Genomic DNA, 21,067 nt, shown 5'->3' on the forward strand with positions numbered 1-21,067 from the left:
AACAAAAGAGCCGCAAATGTTTAGTGAGGTGTTGTTCAGCTCCCTTCAAGTTACCTGCTGCTAATGGCTGATAATTACTTCTCTGTACAATGTGGATTTTTTTCCCTCCCGGATCAGACATCCTGTCATCTGCATATAACATACACAAATATGTATTTTGCCTTGTCTGTACTGAATCTGTATGTTTTTCTATATTTTTGAAAATTGCAGGACACGGCGAATGCTAATGTTTTAATTACACACAATGTGGATGGTTTAACAACAGATGCAGACAAAACTGGTTTTCTGTTGAGGCTCAAAGCTTGAGCTAGTAATTTTAAAAAATGGGCGCATATCTTCTGCAAAAATACACTGTTAGTTGCTGTGATCAGTTCAGTACTATAGTAAGGGCAGAGGTTCATAGAAATTGTATCTTATTTTATAAGCTCAAATGTGTGTAAATACCAGTTACTGTATAAACTGTAGATAATAACTGATCAAATCCTGAATTGGAGCTATTTATGTTTACTGTTAATACCAACTATGACCCTCTAGTGTATTCACACAAAAATTAGAAAAAGCAAAAAGAACAGAAATCATCCTGAAAGACATGCATTGTTAAGGGAAGGTTGGATGCAGCAGTCTCGTGCAGAGGTGAGATGATGACTTATGTATCACTTTGTCAAGGAGATGTGTCAGAAGAGGACCTGGCAGTTTTTCTTTCACACCCCCCCACCAATGCTCATGAGTAAAATAAGTGAAGAATTAATACTGTAGAAAGGGGATGTCTAATGGCTTGAAATCTGTGATCAATTAAATCAGAAAGCACCTATGAATTTTGGGGTTGTGGGGTATTTTTCCCAATACAGATCAAGGTGATATTTGAATATTTCTTGTGATTTTTAAAAGTCCTCTTTTCATTGCTTGTGTGTTGACAAGAATATGGATGAGATGCTTGTGGGTGCAGTGGTCTTTAAGGAAAAGATACATTTTAGTGATGTCAAAGACTACAAAGGATATGTAAATTTTGGGGCTCTCTAGCTTGTACATTGGTCTGTGTATACTTGCCCGTGACAGTTCTAAGAAAAATACAGAGGAATTTTTTGGTATTTTTGGGTTTTATTTTAGTGCAAAGAGACACTATAAAGACATAGCCATGAGCTTCCTTTCCTAGTAATTTTTATGACATTGGCAAACCAAAATAATTTGATTTTTTGCAGGCCTCACTTTTACGCATTGAATTGCAAGAGAGAGTCTGAATATCAAGGGATGTGGTGTTTCTGTGTGCAAAGTAAAAGACGAAGTAAAGGTGCTTGGTTTTCCCTGGCATCTATCATTATAGTCTGTATTTCTGATCTTACATTTCAGAGTCTGTTGAATGGATTAATGTGTTACAAACCCGATGACCCAATTGAATATTTGGAAAGCTGTTTGCAGAAAGTAAAAGAGCTTGGAGGGCCAGAAAAAGTGAAATGGGACACTTTTGTCAGCCCAGAAAAGAAGACCCTGCCTCCACTCAATGGAGGACAATCCCGGAGGTCTTTTTTCAGGAATGGTAATGTATAAATTTTAAAATTATTCTATTTCTTCAACTGTATGTGGTTTTGCATCCACTACCAAATTATTTTATCTATACTTCTGTAGCTGATTATGCCTCATTCTGATTATCTGTAGGCAAAGGAGTCAAGAATTCTGTTTCCTTCCTTTTTGGCACTTGTTTTTCTCTTGCCGTAATGGATGCTAGGCAGGAGAGGAAATTGTGATCACTTTCCAGCCAAATGATGGATGTTTGCTGAGTAAATGTTTAACGCATCAGTGGAGGGATTTCTTGTATCCTACCGAAAACATTTGCAAAGATGGGGCCAATATGACACAGTGAACTTGGCTTGTGTTTTCAGTTGGTCCTTATGGACGACATACACACCAACTTCAGTGCAGTTACATCACGTGTTTTTCTAGTTTACATTGGAGCCGTATGCTAATTCACTAAATAAAATATAAATTATAAATTCTTAGAAAAAAGTGCATCTCATAAAATCTAAGCAGATGTCATACCAATACCTGTAATTATTTTATTTGTAATGTTAACAAAGAGTAATTAGCTCGTCTTTCAGTTGCCATAGTTATTTTTCCTTGCCATCCAACATTTCATGAAGATAATCAGCAAGAATACTGTCTCTATCTCTGTGTACAACACGTATCACTAAAAGAGTCCTGCTTAATAGTAGAGGTTATCTGCACAATATAAAGGTTTTCTTCTTAAAGGCCCCTGCTGAACTCTGGGTGCTATGGGAGATGTTCATAAAAAACCTGATGTGCTTGAAAACATACACCAGAGAAATCTGCCTCTGAGTCGTTGTGATTTAATATATCAGTTAATTAGAGGCCAAAAATATTTAATATAGCAACAGCAAACACAATGTACAATTATGAGATATTTATACTTTATGTATGATACTTACTTAATCTGTGTACAAAACAGATTTTGAGTTTTCTGCTTATTTCCACAATTCCCAGTTTATCTTACTATTTTACAGTGATGCCTGATAACTCCAACTTCCCCTACCGACGCTACGACCGACTGCCTCCGATCCAACAGTTTTCCATAGAAAGTGACACTGACCTTTCTGAAACTGCTGAGCTAATTGAGGAGTACGATGTCTTTGACCCTGCAAGACCTCGACCAAAAATTATCCTTGTCATTGGTATGAAGGCAGTCATTTTGACAAGATTTTATCACTGCTGCTTTGCCTTTTGATTTGTACTGCAAATACATTGAATGCTTATATTAATTTAAATACATTTTTTCCATCTGCTGTAGCAAGTGGTGTAGGCCAATCAGGAATGTGAAATTGTTAGTGCTGGACATGGCATTCCAACTGTAAGAATTTTAGGGGTCGCAGCAAGCACCTGCACTCGTGTTCTGTAAACTGGATGCCTCAGCAGCTGGAGAGCTCATGATTTGCTTATAAGCACATCTGCCAGTTTGATTTCATCTTATCTAGACCTGGTTTATGCATTTCAAGGCAGCAGCACCATGTGAATCAAAGTGCTCTTCCAAAACAAGCTTGGGATTGAACTAAGACACTCAGATATACTCAAAGCTGTTCACAAAAATGGGGTATTTTAAAATGTTGTGTAAACCAGCTCAAAAAGGTGATAGAGAACTGTTGTCCTCTCTACTTAGACCCTTGTCAAATGATTGGTATGTCCAGTTGGAGTGACGCTGTCACTAGTTCATTGCATTGGTAAATTAACCCTCAGGTTCATTTGGCGAATGAGTCCTGTTCCAGCTTCACAGAGAGTCAGCACTCAGTTCACATTAGTTAATTGTGCTCTCTCCCAAAGTTCTCTCTTGTGAGCTGTTTAGTGTTCTTTCTAAGCAGCTCATACTTTCCAGCCTCAGACAAGCATAGGTTATTTAAAAATAGCTGCAGGTTAAGTGTAAATCATTATTTTTTCCTGTTTGAATTCAAGTCCTTTGCATCAGTTTCCTTCTCAGCTAGGTAGTTGTCTTTAGAAATGTTACCCCAGGCCTAATTATCTGAGTCTCTGGATGGCTGCAAGAGTTACAGCACAGGTGCCCAGTGATGGAGAATTACATTTTTAGTGTGTAAAGCTTTATTCATAATAAAGAGACATACTGCTTCCATAACAGAGAATATATGTAGTATAATAAAAGGGAACAGAAATGTCTTCTCTGTACTACAGAGTGGAAACTCTAGGAACAGCATGTCCTCTAGGCTCTGCATCCAGCAGCTCTCAGAAACAAGATATTGGAATAGATTGGAAACAGAAGATCAGACATTTTTTTAAGTATCTGTGGTATGCCAAAGCAATTGCTCAAGGCGTTGAATTTTCTTAATCTTTTGTTTCAGGATTACAGATTTCAACATGCAAATCTCTCTATGTATTGCTGAAATGTGAAGATTGCAATTAGGTGGAGAAATAACACATACCTTTCTTTCATCTTAATTAATTAGCTACCCTTCCTTTTGATAAAGGAGAATAACTGGCTCCTTTTCAATGACCACAGAAGGCTCTTAATGCATTGAAATCTATGTAGCTCAATTGCAGTAGAGTGATGAATGAAGGTTTGATTTAAGTGAGATAAAGAGAGATTGGCTTTCACCTCTGGAACTGAGTGCGGATGTATTTGAAGTGAAATCCTTGAACACCAGCGTGCAGTGAACAGACCATGGATTTTACAGAGCTTTTCTTTTCTCCCATTTATATAGGGAACGTTGTAAACATTCCACAAAGGCTATTTCAGGTTTATATTCCCACTGAGTTTCTCTGAATCTATTACAGTGTGATCTGATAGAAGCGCAATACTCTATGTAGCTTAGCAGCTATTGTCCATTTTTGTACAGTATCAAGACAATTTCTCCCAAATTCCGCTTTCTATTGGGAAAGCACATAAAAACACATGTTGGAAAGAGTAACTGAATAAAAGAGAAAAAACCCCAAAACTATGCTGTTCATTTGAGGAGATATTGCACACAAAAAATGTGTTGCATATTTTCAGTTTGCATATAATGCCAACAAAAAAAAATTCACTGAAGTAATGTATTTCTGTCTAATTAGAGATAACTAATCATCCTGCCTTGCTCAGGTGGTGCTGGTCCCAGACACTGTCAGGGACAGAAATGAAGTTAAAGACCTGTCTTAAAGACCTGTCTTCTCCTTCGAATAGTCGGTGAACTTTTCTTTATTAATGCATTAGCCCAAGATCTTTTTAATGCTTCCATAAAGGTTTTTACAACTTCTTTGCTTTATGAAATCTATCATCCTTATAATGAACCAGGTAGCTCCAGGGCTGAAGAGAACTCACTTATAAAGGTGAGGGCTTTGTTCTTTTTCTGGGTTTGTGGAAGAAACCTCTGGTGAAAGATAAAGCTATAAAGCTACTATATGAGGATATGAGGATATGACTGGATTTTAGAAAAATCAGATGGAACCAACCAGGAGGGCACTAATTTGAAACAATGGAAATATTAAGTTTCTAAGGCATTATAACTCTAGTAAATGAGATTGTATTTAAAAATGTGCTTCCTAACATACTTTTAAAAAACAAATTTGTACTGTTAATATAGCTTGAATTTAGAGATCTTAAAATATTAATTATCTGGTGTCATTAGCACCTTAGTTGAGTATGTTTTTAATTTCTTCAATATATTACTTAATATTAAAAGAATACACCTTCCTTTTGAGATCAAAGTGTAAGGGCTAGATCAAATAAAATGCTGTCAGCAGGCAGCTGCCTATTGATTTGTTAAATTTAGTCCACAGTCAGATTTTAAAGTAAGAAGTATTTTCAGAAATTTTATTATTAGTTGAATTAATTCTGAATTTACAACAATATATGCAAATTTGAAATAATAAGCAAAATTAGATAAAAACAATTGCTTTAATAACACTTTTTGGGCACACAAATCTTTACTTGAAACCTGTTAGGAAACATAATTTTAGATGCAACAAGCGTTCCCTAGTCTAGACATCTCCTAGAAATATGTAAAATAATAATACTTTCCTTGAGTAACCAATCTCAGAGTAAGTAAAAAGAACAAAAAACAAAAGGGATTTGATTTTTTTTTTCTTGTAAACAGTTTGTCAGTGTGATTTATCAAAGAGTTAAGAATGAATATATCGTATGATAAATTATGATCTGCTGTGGGAAGTAATTTTGTCCTATCACTTTTCCCTTATTTTGTTACCTGAATGTTTCCCCTCAGATTGTAAACAGATAATACCATCTTCATATAATGCGTTTGGATTGATTTGGATTATGTGTTTGGGATGTGTTTGGATTGATAAAAACAAAATGTGTTGGAAGTTTATTAATATTAAACCAAACACTTTATTAGCTATCTTCTGATTGCAATTCAGATTGAAAGAACACAAGTGCTGAGCTACACTTTTTTTTTGTTTTGTTTTATTTTTTGGTTTCTCTTTACTGGCAAAGCAAAGCTCTCCCTAACAGAAGAGTGAACTCTATCTACTTGTTTCAAACATGTTCTTTTCAGCTATTTTATACTATTACAGACTGATCTGTGTTGGAACACGAGCACTATTTTCCTTGTTTCCGATTTTTAAATTTTCTGCGTATTACCTATGTTTTGCATTTTTATTGTTGCTGGGTGCAACATAGTCTGTTTCAAACTTGTAAGGTTCAGTGAAATGCATTTTTCATGGGAAAGGCTGAGCATGAAAGGGAGCAGGGGGAACTGGAGCAGAAGTGCTTTATAGTCACTTCAGTGGAGATGATTCCTACTGTATCAGATGCTTGTGTACCTACAGAAGGGGAACATTCTTTATTGTAACAAAGAGGATAGATAGCTAAGCTGTCTATGAAAGAGAGAGTCCAAGCTGAAAAACTAAGCCCACCTAGATCATCTGGAATTACTGAGATGGAAGAATAGCTGCAGAACCTCAGTAGCTGTAGTCTGCTGAAAGAAGAGAGAAACTTATGTCTTTTTACAACAGAAACACCAAGTGAACTGAATGAGAGAAAAAGATTTTTCAGTTGTGATATTGCTGTATAAGATACAGTTTTTCTTTAATTTTTTTATATGTGTGTTTTATAAACATCTCTAGCTGTGTTGTCTAGTTGGATGTTACAGATAAATGCTTGTAGAAACATTATTTAAACTAAGTGGATAATGATAAAACTGTTTTTTTTCCTCCGGGGCATAACTAAGCTTTGGGCAGGGTATGGGAACATGATAACAACAGGCACAATTCTCTGTGCACTCTTGAAATAGCTCCTGGTCTTTGTTCCAAAGGGCAGGTGCAGCATCAGCATCACAGCATTGGGGCACAGAGAGCTCCAAGTGACTGCTGGTGACACTGAAAGCTGTGTGACAATGATATTGGGGTACAGCTTGGAGTCTGGTTACAGAGAGTGCCCTACGCATACGTGTACCAAGACTGTAAAGATTACCCTGCAACCAGAGCTATATTGATTATAAAAATTCTTAAAAGCTGCTTATGGAAATAATACAGATAATATAAAAACAGTTACATGATTACTAACAAGAAGCTCAGTGTATTCAGATTAACTTTCATTGCATTGCTGTATTTTTTAAATTCAAAAAAAATGTATATTTTTAATAAATCTTGATTCTTTTTCTGTTTAAATTAAACAATGTTGTCACAAGGAATCCCCCAAACTATAGCTATTTAGGATTGGTAATTATTATCAAAAACATTTGGTTTTGGTTTGCTTTGTTATACTCTTCAGTATGATACATTTTTCTACACATAAATATTTATTTTTATGAAAACAATTTCTTAGTTTTAAATATTGGATTCCAGATTCCTTGCTCATCACAACATGTTCTTTTAGTTCAGACATGTTCTGATTGTTTTACATGCATTCTTGCTGCTGCTGTCCAGGTCACCTTCCCTGCAGCTTTCTCTGCTATGTAATGTAGCTGTTTTAAGTGATTTTGATACCCTTTCAGCCTGGGCTGTGTATATTGAAGGGTCTCTTTATTCTTCAAGTTGTCTAGCAAGCTGAACCTAATTTCTTCTCTGTCAGATGCTTCAAGCATCAATACCAAAAGCTGGTATTGCATGGTTCAATAAAAGTCCTTATACCAAATCACTATGGAAACATCTCAGATGATTATTTAATATTTTTTTTATTTTAAAATAAGGAAACCTCAGAAGCTCTTGCAAGCATATTTAGGAGCAGATTTTATTAGTTCCATTTCATGACTAGTTCCTTGATTTAATTGGCTTATTTAACCAAGTATGATTCTTTCTGACATGAACGCACTTAAGACTATCTGGCTTTATCTCTGGATTCATAGAGTTTAAGAAGGGAATAGTTCATTTGTCTGCTTCTCTACTGTGGATCAAGAAAAGCTCCATTCCAGGAATAGCTTTAGAATGAGGTCAACCTCAGAGAGGACTTAGTTTTATTTTGCAAGTGGATTTGAATTCTTTTTTAAAATTTCACTTTGCAAACTGTTATGCTTATGATCCAGTAGATGAAACACATGGTTGGTAACAGGTCATGCCATTGTGAGATTTACTCTAATAATGCTTGGAAAATTGGTGCCAATAGCAAAGATTTCACCTGTGATTGGGTACTTTTGATGAAAGGTTAATTTAATGTTTTGCTTATGATTCACACTAGGTGGCCCGGGAAGTGGTAAAGGGACACAGAGTCTGAAAATAGCAGAACGTTATGGATTTAACTACATATCAGTTGGTGAACTGTTAAGGAAGAAAATCCACAGCACAAGCAGCAATAGAAAATGGAGCCTGATTGCCAAAATAATTACTACTGGAGAACTGGCTCCTCAGGTACAGTGTCTCCTATGTTCATATTTACTTTCAAGGGTTAATACATCTTGTAGTAATGCGCACCATCAAGAACACTTCCTTTACGATATTAAATAACTAACTTATTTTCTCTGTGAAAGGAAACAACCATAACTGAGATAAAGCAGAGATTAATGCAGATCCCTGATGAAGAGGGGATAGTGATTGATGGATTTCCCAGAGACGTTGCCCAGGCAATCTCCTTTGAGGACCAAGTAAGAGATTGTTTTTATTCTTAAAATATCTTACACATCTCTACAACTGCTAAGTTTGTTGAAATAATTGGTCAGATTCCAAGAAAAAGCATTGCTCTTGAAATCTTTGGAAGTACATAATTACAGGTTGACAAAAGATTTATGTTATATTATGTCCTGTTGTCTAAAGACAGACTATTTTGTAAAAAGACAATGTGATAATACAACCAAGAATCCAAGCCTCTTGTCTTGTAATGAAAGTCCTCTCAAGATGAAGAAGAAAAACACATGAAATCTAACAGTGAATATTTTCTGTACCTTAATGATTTAGGAAGTGGGAAAATATTATATTTCCATATCTATTTGTTCAACATAATCTCCATTTAGAGAAACACACTTAAAGCACTGCATGTCTGCACAGTGCTTTAAGTGTCAAGTTTATTACAGGGCATTGAAATGATGAATTAAAAAAAACAGAAAGCGTGCTTTTTTAAAGAAAATAAGGTCATTGTGGTCATTTTAAACTACAATTCCAAGGTTTAGTCAGCTAAAACTGTATTCCTGAGTACTACTGACATGTTGTTTTCACATGTGTATTTTAAACTAATCTAAAAATACTTTAATTCAGTGGAAAAACAAACAGCTGATGTCATTTTCTGATCAAGTGCTGCTAACATAACAGTTATGGTCACAAGAAGAGGTTACAGTTTCAGAGCTAAATTCTTAGAGTTCCTACATGCAGAATGTTTCAGTCTTGCACAATTACTGGTCTACTGCTGTTTCTGTACTTAGAATTCTTAGTGGCATTACCAAGGCAGAAGTAACAAAACAAAGCCGCTAATGAGGCATTTCATTAATGTGCTTTATAAGGTATTATTCTGGGCAAAATTTAGAAAACTGAATTGAGGAAATTAAAGGAAACAGACAAAATAGTTATTACAGGAAATAACAGTGACTGCCAGCTCTATCTCCTTATAATTAACAAAAGGGAAGATTGACTATTTTAGAAGTTAAACAGCAGAAATGTAGACTTAATGATCATTTCCTTGTGTCATTTTTTTTGTCCAGTGTGACAGTGTAAAAAGCATTTCTTGGTGGTATAATTTTTTGCTGATGTTATTTTTGATGAAAGAATGGGGGATATGAAACTGGAGGAAGTGACAGGAATTAAGTTATCCTAGGCTCAGATTAAGGAAAGGAAAACCAGTTAAATAACACTTGATTATAGTCACAGAGAGTTCCTTCATTCTCAGCCAATTGGGATTTGTAAATCAGACCCCTCAAGGCCTGATTCTACCTGAAAGAGAAACCACTAAGTCTTTCAAAAAATCCAGGAGCAATTCATATAGAGACACCTTTCAATCTTACCTGTTCTTAAAAAAATACAGGAAAGAAAGAATTCCAGGCCTTTTATAGGAGCATAGGCTGTCTGTGCAGACTCCCCCATTTTCATCTTCCTTTGCAATTGACCTGTAATATGAACATATGTGAGGCCATGGAAATAAATAAAAAGCTATACATATTTCAACATTTAATCCTATATCAACATCTCCAGTGAGATAAATTCAGTGCTTTATCTTGGATTTATATTTTAAAGAAATAAAATATACTCTTTAAAATTCTCTGTTTAGTAAGCCCTGATGCTATACACCTTGGTAGGAAGGTTTTGTGTTAAGGAAAAGGGACTGTCAGCAGTTATGGTACTGATCATCCTTCACAGGCTCACAGTCACCCATGGCACGTCAGGTAATTTACATGAAGAATGCAAACATTTTCCAGGCACTCAGAGGTTCCTCAATAGGAAGTGCAATTGAGTTGTGGAGAATTCAGTAATTAACTGTTGTGATAATTTGTCTAGGTCTGCAATTAGAGATAGCAGGGGGTTTTCCGCAGCTGAGAAATGTTGCAGCTTTCTTTCTAGCACCGTGTAGAAGAGAATTGTTCTTATTAGCCAAAAGTGACAAAGTGGGAAATAATTAGTTGAAATTTCAGCAAAGAAAGTTTTGATTTACTAGTAAGACAATTTTAATTAGATCTCCTAAGAAATGGAACATCCTTTGAAGAAAATGGTGAAATCCCACAAAATGCAAATTGCCACATTCTTACAAAGACATTCCTCGTAGAATGCTGAGATCTGTTCGTAAGAAGGTTTGAAAAAGAATTAATTCTTATTGCTATCACTAGCTTTGTCATCAGCAAATACTTATTCCTACAGATGGTTCCTTTGAGACCTTTATGTCTGAAATGCTTATGTACCTGAAAACAGCAGAAAAATTTATGTGACACATATGAATTCTTTACCATTGTTTACACAAACTCCAAGAATATAGGTAGTAATACCAAAAATGAATGGTGGGGGGTAGCAGAAAAGGAAAAGGACAACTGAGGCGCCTGGTTTCTCTTGAAAGTACATGTAAAATTTAACTCTGCTGTGTTTGTGGTCGTCTTTAATGTAACAAATAATTTATGCTAAATTATTTCCTTCCGTCTTATGGCTCACAGAGCTGTTAATAAAACTTGACACTGGGCGTTCATAATCTCTTCATTTTGTGGAAAAATCAAATAGATACATATATGTGAGCTGTAGTTACAGTTCCTGTCCTGCATAACGTTCTGTTATAGAAATGCACATGATAACAACTGCTTGTTAAACTTCGCTTGCAATTGCTCTTGGTACTACCAGCACATTTTTATCCCTTTGACTAATCCAGAAGCTGAACTTTTCTCTGGGAAAAAAATGTTATTTTTAGTAAACTACTCAAAGCAAACCAACTTATGCTAACATTCCCATACATAGGTATAGCTAAAAGATGATGATTTCTTCCTTATTATGTTGCCAGACTCTCATGTGGACAGTAAGTTCTCAACATGTTGCTAGGCAGAATTGTATTAAAACACGTTGCATCTCAGTGACTAAAGTGCCTAAAATAAAGCAATGTTTCATTTGCAGCACACACAGTATTTCTCTTTCTGCTCAGATCTAGAAACCAGAAGTAACAAACACTGCTTCCATGCAGTAATGTCGGTCTGGAATAAGTGCATTAGAAAGCACTTTACACATCAGAGGAATTTTGTATTTGAATTTAAGCTTTTCTCCCCTTCTTTTCTATTGAGTTTTGTTAATAACACTGTTCTTGTCATCCATGTTTTTTGAGCAGCAAAGTTTTTAAGATGGCATCAGTGATGCTTTCAGAGTTTCAGCGCTGCTCAGCAGCCAGCAGCACATTGGCCATTCTGGTCACTTACACCAGCTCCATTTCTTAATGCTCAGCTACTCCTTGCAGCCTTCCTGCAGCCTGGAAGAACTCAGCCTTGAGCACTGCAGCATTCTTTGAGTTTATCTCAGTTTTCTTTGAACTTTTTAGCCAAGTTGAAGTAAGTCCTGTATTTTTCTCTTTGAAAACTGAGTTTAATAACTAAATTCCTCTTGTTGGAAGTCTGGGATTGTTGCCAAGTCCTGACCCTCTCATTTCTTATTTCCAAAGAGCAGAGTTGATACTGCCAATACTTTTGATAGGGGTACTTTTAATAAAGCTGTGAAGGTCTAAGCAGTCACAGTTGTAGGGAAAAAATGAAAACATGAATTTTAATGTCTTAAAACCAAGCAGGACTTCCATTTTACTTATTTCTTTTAAATATATGATAATTTCTATATATTTCTCAGTTTGAACTCCTTCTGCATAGATTTAATACTGATGTATTTAGGTTTTCAGTTTGAGCCTAGGCATAGAGCTGTCCTAAACCACAAATTTCATAGGCATCCATGATCTCTGCTGAGTGTAAATAGCAGAAAGGTGTTTAGGTTTCAAGGACATGCTTGAAAATGCCAAGGAGAAAATGGTTTATTTAGCATTAACCTGTCACCTGCAGTCCCAGCATGCTGAAGCATGTTAAATATCTTCCTGTCCTGCAATTCTGCAATAAAATGCCTCTGACATTCTACTCCAATGGCTTGTGAAGAAATTGGAGTTTGACTTTCTGTGTAATCTCTCACGTGGTTTTTATCCTTCCCAGGAGAAACAATTGACTGTATTTTACAGTTAATTTCAATTATTGCTTTGGTTTGTTTCTTCCCATTACTTCCAGTCACTCATATGTAACTTCCTTCTTTGTTAGCGTCAATAGAGTAAGTACAGATGTAGTTTGCTTAAAATATACTCACTGTAATTTTTGTTAATAGTGAAATAAATTTAGAACAGGTATTAGAATCAATGGATGTTCATTAATGAATGTAATTCAATTGCTTGATAAAAGAGAAAATCTATTTTTTTAGAAATTATTTTTAAAAATATGTTTTGTCTTATATGGCCAAGGTGACAAGACTATATTTGAGTAAAATCTTAATTTAAATAATAAATAGAGGCAATAAATTTTATCCAATTCTTTGTTTAAAATGCTCTTAGGAATATTCATAAATGCATATACCTCCAATGAATAACTACTCATCTTGGCTGTAATCTGAGTTAATTTTTAAGTCTCAGGTATATTCCTTAGGAAAATTATTATGAGAATAATTGTGATAAAGTAGAACTAACTGTGTAGGTGGCACAATATAACATGGTGAGAAATGCCTGGGTACATTCAGAGGCTGAGGAGAGCAGTCCTGTCCCTCCAAGGCTGACACTTAGACCTCCAGGCAGAAGCAATGCCTTCAGTGCCCTCCAGGTTTGACACAGGTCTGTGTGGCAGCTGCCTGAGGGTCTGACTGCCAAGTTCCAGCTCTGCAAAAAGCTTCTCCTGCTGTTCCTGGCCAAGAGTGTGGCCTCCAGAGCAACCAGGGAGGTGGATGCAACCTTGTTGAGAAGCTTCTTAAGGGGAAAGGACCTTCTAAAGGGGAAAGGACCATTTTTTGCAATAGGTTTTTGTTCTGGTAAAGATATTTTTTCTGTACCATGGCAAATGTGTTTTCTTTATTTCTTCTCCCCCTAAACTTCTATCTCCCTTCTCCCTGATCTCTACTTCACTGATCCAGGTATAATCCCCTACTGAATATGTACCCAGAGATCTGTGTGAGGAGCAGTCTGCTTTGCTGTGGTTTCTTTGTTCACGGTCTTTTCCCTGTGAATGTTACACTGCTCTCTTTAAGCCAAGCCTGACCAGGAGGCCTGTGGAATGGTCTTGCCATTCTCCTCTTCTCCCCTGGAAGCTGGAGCACTCTCCAGAGAAAGACAAGCAGTGGTTCAATTTTCTGCTGGGTAAGCAACCCTAGGCCTTGGGTTTCCAGATTTTCTGGGCAAGGGCTCTTCTCTGCCAGTCAGAGTGGACAAAGGAGAGCTCATCCATTGCTGGTCCTCAGGACAGGACCTATGCTCTGAGTTCAGAGTGGATGGAGGTGCCTGCTGAGCAGTTCTGAAGCAGAGGTCTGCTTCAGAGTCCTTTCTTAGTATCGCTAGCATTTCTGTTAACAGATAGGGATTTTTATTAGTTAGCTGCCTGACGCAGGTGAAAAGCTAAATCACTTGTTCCCAAAGACACCAGTCTGCCTAATTACATGCTCTAGGCAATTTGCTAGAATTTTATTTTCTGGGCAGTATGAATATGGTTCAAAAGAAGCTACCAGAAACAGATTCTATCAGCAGGATTCATTATTTGACAACACGACTCATGATTTTGCATTTCTAAACCAAGAAAAAACTATGCAAACAGTCTAATAACCCAGCAAAGATGGAACTATAAAAAGCAAATAAGTAATTACGAGGGAGAGCACACATACAGAGGACATAAACCAGCTTGCTAGTAACCTTTACCAACAAGAAAAAAAATGCACTGTTAAATTAATAGCAATTGTTCATGAGCTGTCAGTTTTCTCAGGAGTATCTAGTAGAACATACCAGGAATTAAGAAACAGAGCATTTTCATCTTTTGCCTAACAAGGAATAATGAGAGAGAGCGTAATCATCTAATTTCTAGCAAACAACCACACTATTCTCACTAACAAGAGGAGATGTAGAAAATATCCCTGGAGAAAAGAGAGCATCTTTCCACTTATACTGCTTAATGTCAATAACACCATCAACTTGCATAGAATTACTCTCAATTTACTCCTGGTTCCAGTTTAGGAAGGAGATTCAGACTCAAAGAGAGTAGGATTTACTTACTAGTAAATATGATTCTAAAAAATGAGAGGATGTACCCACCAGTTTTATTCTGAGTTTATGCCATATGCTCTTCATCTCATTTAAAATGAATAACCAGAAACCTGTCTGTTCCCATAGGCAAAGATTTTCCCTTCAGCTGAGTTCCAGTTAGTAAGTAGTCAAATTCCCTTCCCTGAGCCCCACAGTGCTACCTCACATGCATTCCTGGACATGAATAAAGCCCTCTGCTTTGAGCACAGGATGTGTGTACTGGGGGAAATCAGCATGATGGAATCCAGCTGTCTATGTTGGTTCTGTACAACTTTTCTACAAGCTGAGTCTCAGAACAAAACTTATTCCCTAGCCATAACACTCAAAAATAGTTGTGAGTTTGAAAAATGGGTTTATTTTCAAGTGAGTCATAAAAACTCTTCTCTTTTGTTAGAAAAAAAAGCAATTTATACTCATATTTACATAGGAGAATAGGTATGTTTCTGGAGAAGTAATCCCAGATGTCCATATATTCATTGCAGCTAGAAGTGTTTATAAGCATGTCTTGCGGGCAAATACAGTTGAGGTAAGTGGAAGCAAAGTGGTTCATGAAAACAGGTGTGAAATATCAATAGCGTTTCAAGGGTGTATCCTGAAGGTTGTAAATGCATGTAGGAGAAATAATAACATTATTCTATTAGATCTGTATGTCTGTGCATACAGGACAAATGTTACCCTTTTGTGCATCTTGTGTTTCTTACATGGTTTTCAACTACTTCCTGATGATAAAGATGCATATTCTGCAGGTAAAAGCTGAATTCATAGAGACATCTTGTAATCAGATTCTGTTTTGATTTCCTACCTCAAATATGCTTGAATTACTTTTTTTTACACTTCAAAAAATCTTTTTGACAATACTTCATTTGAAACTGGGTTTCTTGAACTGCGAATTTTAAAGCATTGTTTTCATTGACATTTTATTTCTGTGAGTGAAGTGTATTTCAGATTAAAAACCCACAGTGTCAGAAAAAAGGTAATCTTAGTACCTGTGATAGTGTCTTTTGTGTTATTGCTGTTGTAAAAAAATAGAGAACAGTACTCAAATTCTGTAGAGAACTTTCAGTTTTCAAAAGCTAAAGGAGATAATTAAACCTAATTAATTAATTTTCCAAGTCATACCTTGTTATTATCCTCATTACAATTAAAAAAAAAAAAAAAGAAAGAAATTAAGCCCAGGGTGCCCAGGGTGCGTTTTCCTGTTTTCTTAAACAGTTAAGTGACTTCTGCAGCCAGTGCAGTTTGTGGGAACTAAAAGTAAAAGCAGACGAGAACTTGCACACCTGATGGAGACCTGTGGCACTTGGATCCTTCCCTTCCTGTGGGAAGTTTCTTTAGAGAACTGAGATTGATTGTGGTAACCTGCACTCATGTTTGTGTGAGACAGGAGACCCTCTTCCTTCAGGGCTGATAATTTCATGAGTGGTCTCTTTCTCTTAGGCACTCTCTGTAAGATTTGATGCTGTATGTGAAGTCTTGTGGTGCACAAAAGCTCCAGCCCTGCACTTGGGGAGGTCTGGTACGACTTCACAGCCTGAGCAGGTGCTGTCCTGAGGTGCTGAGCATTGAGAGTGAGGCCAGCTATGGCTTGGAACATCTGAAGATTTCTTACCATCTTCCTGCCACTGTTATTAGGATACACAGAATTGGAAGTACTAAATAAAACTACTCACTTGTATAAACTCCTTTTGTCCTCCACTTTACTAGATCCCTGATTGCCAGTTGTAATTTCTGAATCCCATAATCCCTAATGTATGTTAGGAAGCTTCAATCAGCTGGATATCCACACAGGGACTTGAGATGTCTCTGTGCTCAGTCTGCTGCAAGGTACATCAGCCATTCCCTTTCATCAGACAGCATTCCATGACTAACAGGCTTTGAAATCTGTAGCGTTTTCTTTCAGAACCTATCTGTGTCATAATTTGGGTTTTTTTAGTAATGTATGCTTTTTGAATTTCTAAATTCCTCATTATTTTTCTATTACTAGTGAAGCAACCTTAATTTAACCAAGCTACTTTTAATAATGTCCATAATACATGAAAATCTAACACAGAAACTTACTTGCATAGTGTTTTATGTGAATAATTATGTGCCTTAAAGCTATTCTGTGGTAGTAAAATTAACTTTCATAATTAATTCATTCCATGAACAGAATAACTCTGTTTGCAATAGTCTGAAAAAGGAAGAGAAAGTTACTCTGGTTTTGTTGACATTGAGGTACATGTGATAGAAGTAGAAGAGAGCTTCTTTCCCACTGAAAGTTATTTTTAAAAAACAGGTTATAAGGTTAATTGTTTCAAAATCTAATAGATACTCATAAATAATTACCTGAACTATTATCTTTGTAGTTTGTGTGCTCATGTCTCCAATCATCTACAATGTGTGTAAAAAATAATTTGATTTTCTTTTAAATCCTATTTAATTTTCTGTAATGATAAAGAGGCCACCATCTTTCTTGCTAGTGCTGCTTTTCAGATTGTCCTTTACTGTTTGAATATGGCTCTGCTTTGTCACCACTTTCTGCTTCCTCATATCCATATGCTACTCTGTCAGCGACCTCGTTTGTGAAGGCCAAAAACCACCACCTCAGGCTGGAGAAGTTGCATTGGTTTCTTTTGACTTCCTAAGAACCTTTTTGTACTCAGCCTGATAGTAAAAATGGCCAGACCATACTTCATGTTGTATTCTCTCAAATGACAGAAACCCAGCTTAGGTGGGATTTTTTTTTTAAACTTAATTACTAGTTTTCCAGAATGTCCACATAGGAAGTTTTGACTATTCAGCCTAGAAATATGGTTGTCTTGATGCAATTTAACATCCTTGGGTAGAGACACCTAGATAGAGAGAGCATTCAGAATATTAATTGGTTCGTTCTGGCCCTCAATAACAATATATTATAACAACTATATAATTAAGTTATAACATAATGATATAAAGATAACATAAAGATATAAATCAGTTATTATTTACACCGTAGTAGTTAGAATACATGTAGATGTTTTTGGGATACTTGTGTATAGCTCAAATTTGACTTTCAAATTTACATTGCATCAAGCTGAACAGAGATACAATTATTCTGCAGATAGAAAACATAATGAGAAAAATGTCTGTTTAACAGTCTTGAGCATCCACCATTGTTTGCATTGTAACTAGATTATGTCTTTTCTGGAATAGGAAGCCACTGGTTTTTAGTTAAAATTAAAGTATGAACTTTTTTGTTCGGGTAAGTAAAAACATCAGAAATAACTTTGTGCTTGTATATGAAAAAAAATAAATCCTTTCTAATCTGTAACCAGATAAAAACTTGAACTGTTTGTTTTCATCTTAAATGCTTCTTACAGAGAATTCTAATATGTTTTAAAAGACAGCACTGAGCTAGTGAAAATTTTAAGGAAAGGTACATGTCTTTGCAGCAACCAGATGGAGGAAAGAACAAAATGAAATATTATGAATGAAGTTTATATACATTTATAGCCACATTGTAAAAATCCTTCAGATTCAGGTGTCTGAATGACTTTTGGGTGAGAGGAAACAGTCTCAGGTTTCACCAGGGCAGGCTTAGATTGATTATTAGGAAAAATAGCTTTTTGGAAAGGACTGTCAAGCATTGGAACAGGGAAATGATTGAGTCACCATCCTTGGAAGTATTTAACAGATGTGTGGAGATTTCTGTGGATCAGTGGAGGTTTCTGTTTTTTTCACCAGAGGTACTAAGCGGCAGTGACCTCCAAAGATTGCCTGTGAACATTTAGCTGTATTCCTAAGAAAGTGGGTCTATCACTGCTTTTCCTCCATCAAGTACCAGAGCTATTTCTTCTTTATATGTTTGATTGATAGCGTCTTATAAAGAAGTTTTAACTGGGAAAGAGCTAGAGTTCAAAATTTTTTCTTCATCTCATTGCTACAAGGCTTTACTTCCTGAACCACAGTGGAGGGATGGGTGTGACACATACCAGTGCTCACCACACAGACAGAAAAGGATAGGGGAAATTAAAACACCTCTGTCTCAAGGGCACTGAACCTCTTGAAAAGTGCACTAAAGCTTTAGAGAGATTTAGAGAAATAGAGAAAGTGTTATAAGAAACTGTGGCTCTTGGAACAGGTCTCTTTTCACCTGATCCTAACCATCAGTTAGCTTCACAGTGGCTGCTGGATTTTAAATACCACCTTTCTTAAAGAGTTTCCAGGTGGAAACGATGCATCCATTTTCCTGCAGAGTATGAAATATCTATATTTTGCTCTTTCAAAAAAAATTTAGGTAGGGGAGCCTTCTGCTAATGCAAATGATGAATGTAGCCTAGAGAAGGTTTTTGCTGCAAAGTAAAATTTTTTCATTAAACTTTTTCCTTACATATCAGGTGAAACAAGCTGACTAACTTCCACATAACAAGCCACTCCTTAAGCCTACAAACTTCCCATTAAAAAAAAAAACTACAGAAAATTAATGACATCAAGTTCCAACTTACTCAAATGTAACATATCTGAGCCTCACATAATAATGGAATTACCGAGTCCTCTAGTGCTGGATAATCAACTTAATCAGACTTGTTGAATTGCTCTTTCCACAGATCTGTACCCCAGATTTGGTGGTGTTTCTGGCATGTTCCAGTCAAAGGCTGAAAGAAAGGTTACTGAAGCGTGCTGAGCAGCAGGGGAGACCTGATGATAACCTGAAAGCCACTCAAAGAAGACTAATGAATTTCAAGCAGAATGCAATCCCACTGGTTAAATATTTCCAGGAAAAAGGGCTGATTATCACAGTAAGTCCTTTAGTATATATCTCTGAAACCTTAATTGTTGTGGCTGTACTTGGCTTCTTGTACCTTTTGCTTTAAGACAGGCCAGATGAGTCTAATTCAGTTTAAAGTTAAAAGCATGCCTACTTAAGTGATTAATGGAGACAATTAATTCATTGACAACAGTTGAATTATTGACGTGTTCTAAGTTACAGGCTGTGTCTGGTTGTAATAACACACACAACTTGGTACCACATGTGGTATGAGAGCACAGATGGCATGTTTCTTTTCCTTTGAAACCCTAAGTAGTTCACATTGCTATGTGCTTCTCACAGCAAATGTGACTAATTCTGTGTGCTGGTCAGACTCATGACCGGTTAAAACATCTTTAATTGCAAAGTCATCAATTAATATTAATAGCCTTAATTATGTGCTTCAGCATCATTCTGAATTTCAAGCTGAAAATTCCAGGAAATTATTACATTAGCTTCTCCAGAGAGTATGTGTTCCGGGTTAAGCATTTTGATTAACTTGGTTTTCAAGGATGAGAGAACTAAGATTCTTGCAAGTTTTTCTTTATTGTTGAGGAAGGGTGTATTTTTTTGATGCTCCTGTAGCTTTTACAAGTGCTCCTATGGAATGTGTTTCTAGCTCTTCAGGAAATATGTGCCTTTGTGCATAAAGCATGTGGGGCATCAGGATAGAACTGCATGTCTGTGATGGGACCTGTAAAACAGAAGATTTTGTTCTTATGGAGGTTTTGTCTACTTTTTAACTCTGTTTCTTGAGAGTCCTGAAGATAATTTAAATTGCAGTGTTTCCCTTAGATATCCTCTTTTCTTTTTTGAAGAAAGCAGATGTTTGTGACGGGTATGGAAGCGACAACATGGCATATGAAGATTAAATTATTACAGCACAAAGGAAACAGCATATACAGAAAACATTGCACTTATTCATGCTATTTCCCTAGAGAAGGAGAAAGAAAGAAAATAACATTTATTCTGCTGCTAATAATGCTGAACCTGGGAAGACACTGAAATACTATGCAGATAAGAGCAGTGTAAGAACTAGAACAGCATAAAATAGAATTACAGTAGCCTAATTCCCAGAGGAGTGAATCCTTGAGGCAAGGTCAGACAAGGTCAACACTGACTAGAAGGAAATAAAAAGATTTACATTTTTCTTAAATCCCTACCTGCGCCTTGTCACTGCTATTTAAAGCTGTAAATCTCAGACACTTCTAGTCAGCATCATGATTCTGCTCAGGGGAGAGAAGCAGGACCATTTGTCTTACGGAGTGTTATAATTTTAGAATCACAACTCATATTTTATACATCTACTTAATAAATATGTTGTTCTTCATCAATAACAAACCAAAAAAGAAAAGAAAAATTCACTAAAATATAACTAAATTTTATTAATAACCAGGCATTATATATAAAATTATAATCTACTGTTAGACACTTTATAAGCAAGAAATAAAAATCTAAATTCCCAAAGAAGATTCATTTTCATGCTCCGACAGTTATTTCATACTGCTTTTAACATACTTTGGTTAATAGAATTAGGAGCCACATTCTTCATTTCAGCTCTTACTAGTTAGGTTCCTTTGGTGTAAGTGTTCCCCTTCATCCATTTTTTCACTTGATCTGTGATAATTTGCTACAGCACCCAGGTTGTACTTGTTTGGTGCTCTGTA

At 36.1% G+C, this 21,067-nt stretch overlaps 1 protein-coding gene across 1 annotated transcript in view; it reads left to right on the forward strand.

Annotated features, from left to right (window-relative positions):
* Positions 1-1,350: 1,350 nt before the first annotated feature.
* The window catches only part of AK5 (adenylate kinase 5), a 76,936-nt gene continuing 57,219 nt past the window's right edge, over positions 1,351-21,067 (forward strand). The window contains exons 1-5 of the mRNA XM_084211134.1: positions 1,351-1,534; positions 2,517-2,684; positions 8,126-8,295; positions 8,415-8,528; positions 19,201-19,392. Of these exons, the coding sequence (XP_084067260.1) occupies positions 1,366-1,534; positions 2,517-2,684; positions 8,126-8,295; positions 8,415-8,528; positions 19,201-19,392 (813 nt within the window). The 5' untranslated portion in view covers positions 1,351-1,365. The remainder of the gene's footprint in view (positions 1,535-2,516; positions 2,685-8,125; positions 8,296-8,414; positions 8,529-19,200; positions 19,393-21,067) is intronic.

This window comes from Fringilla coelebs (assembly GCF_963513975.1).
Source record: "Fringilla coelebs genome assembly, chromosome: 9".
In the NCBI taxonomy this organism is placed as follows: domain Eukaryota; kingdom Metazoa; phylum Chordata; class Aves; order Passeriformes; family Fringillidae; genus Fringilla; species Fringilla coelebs.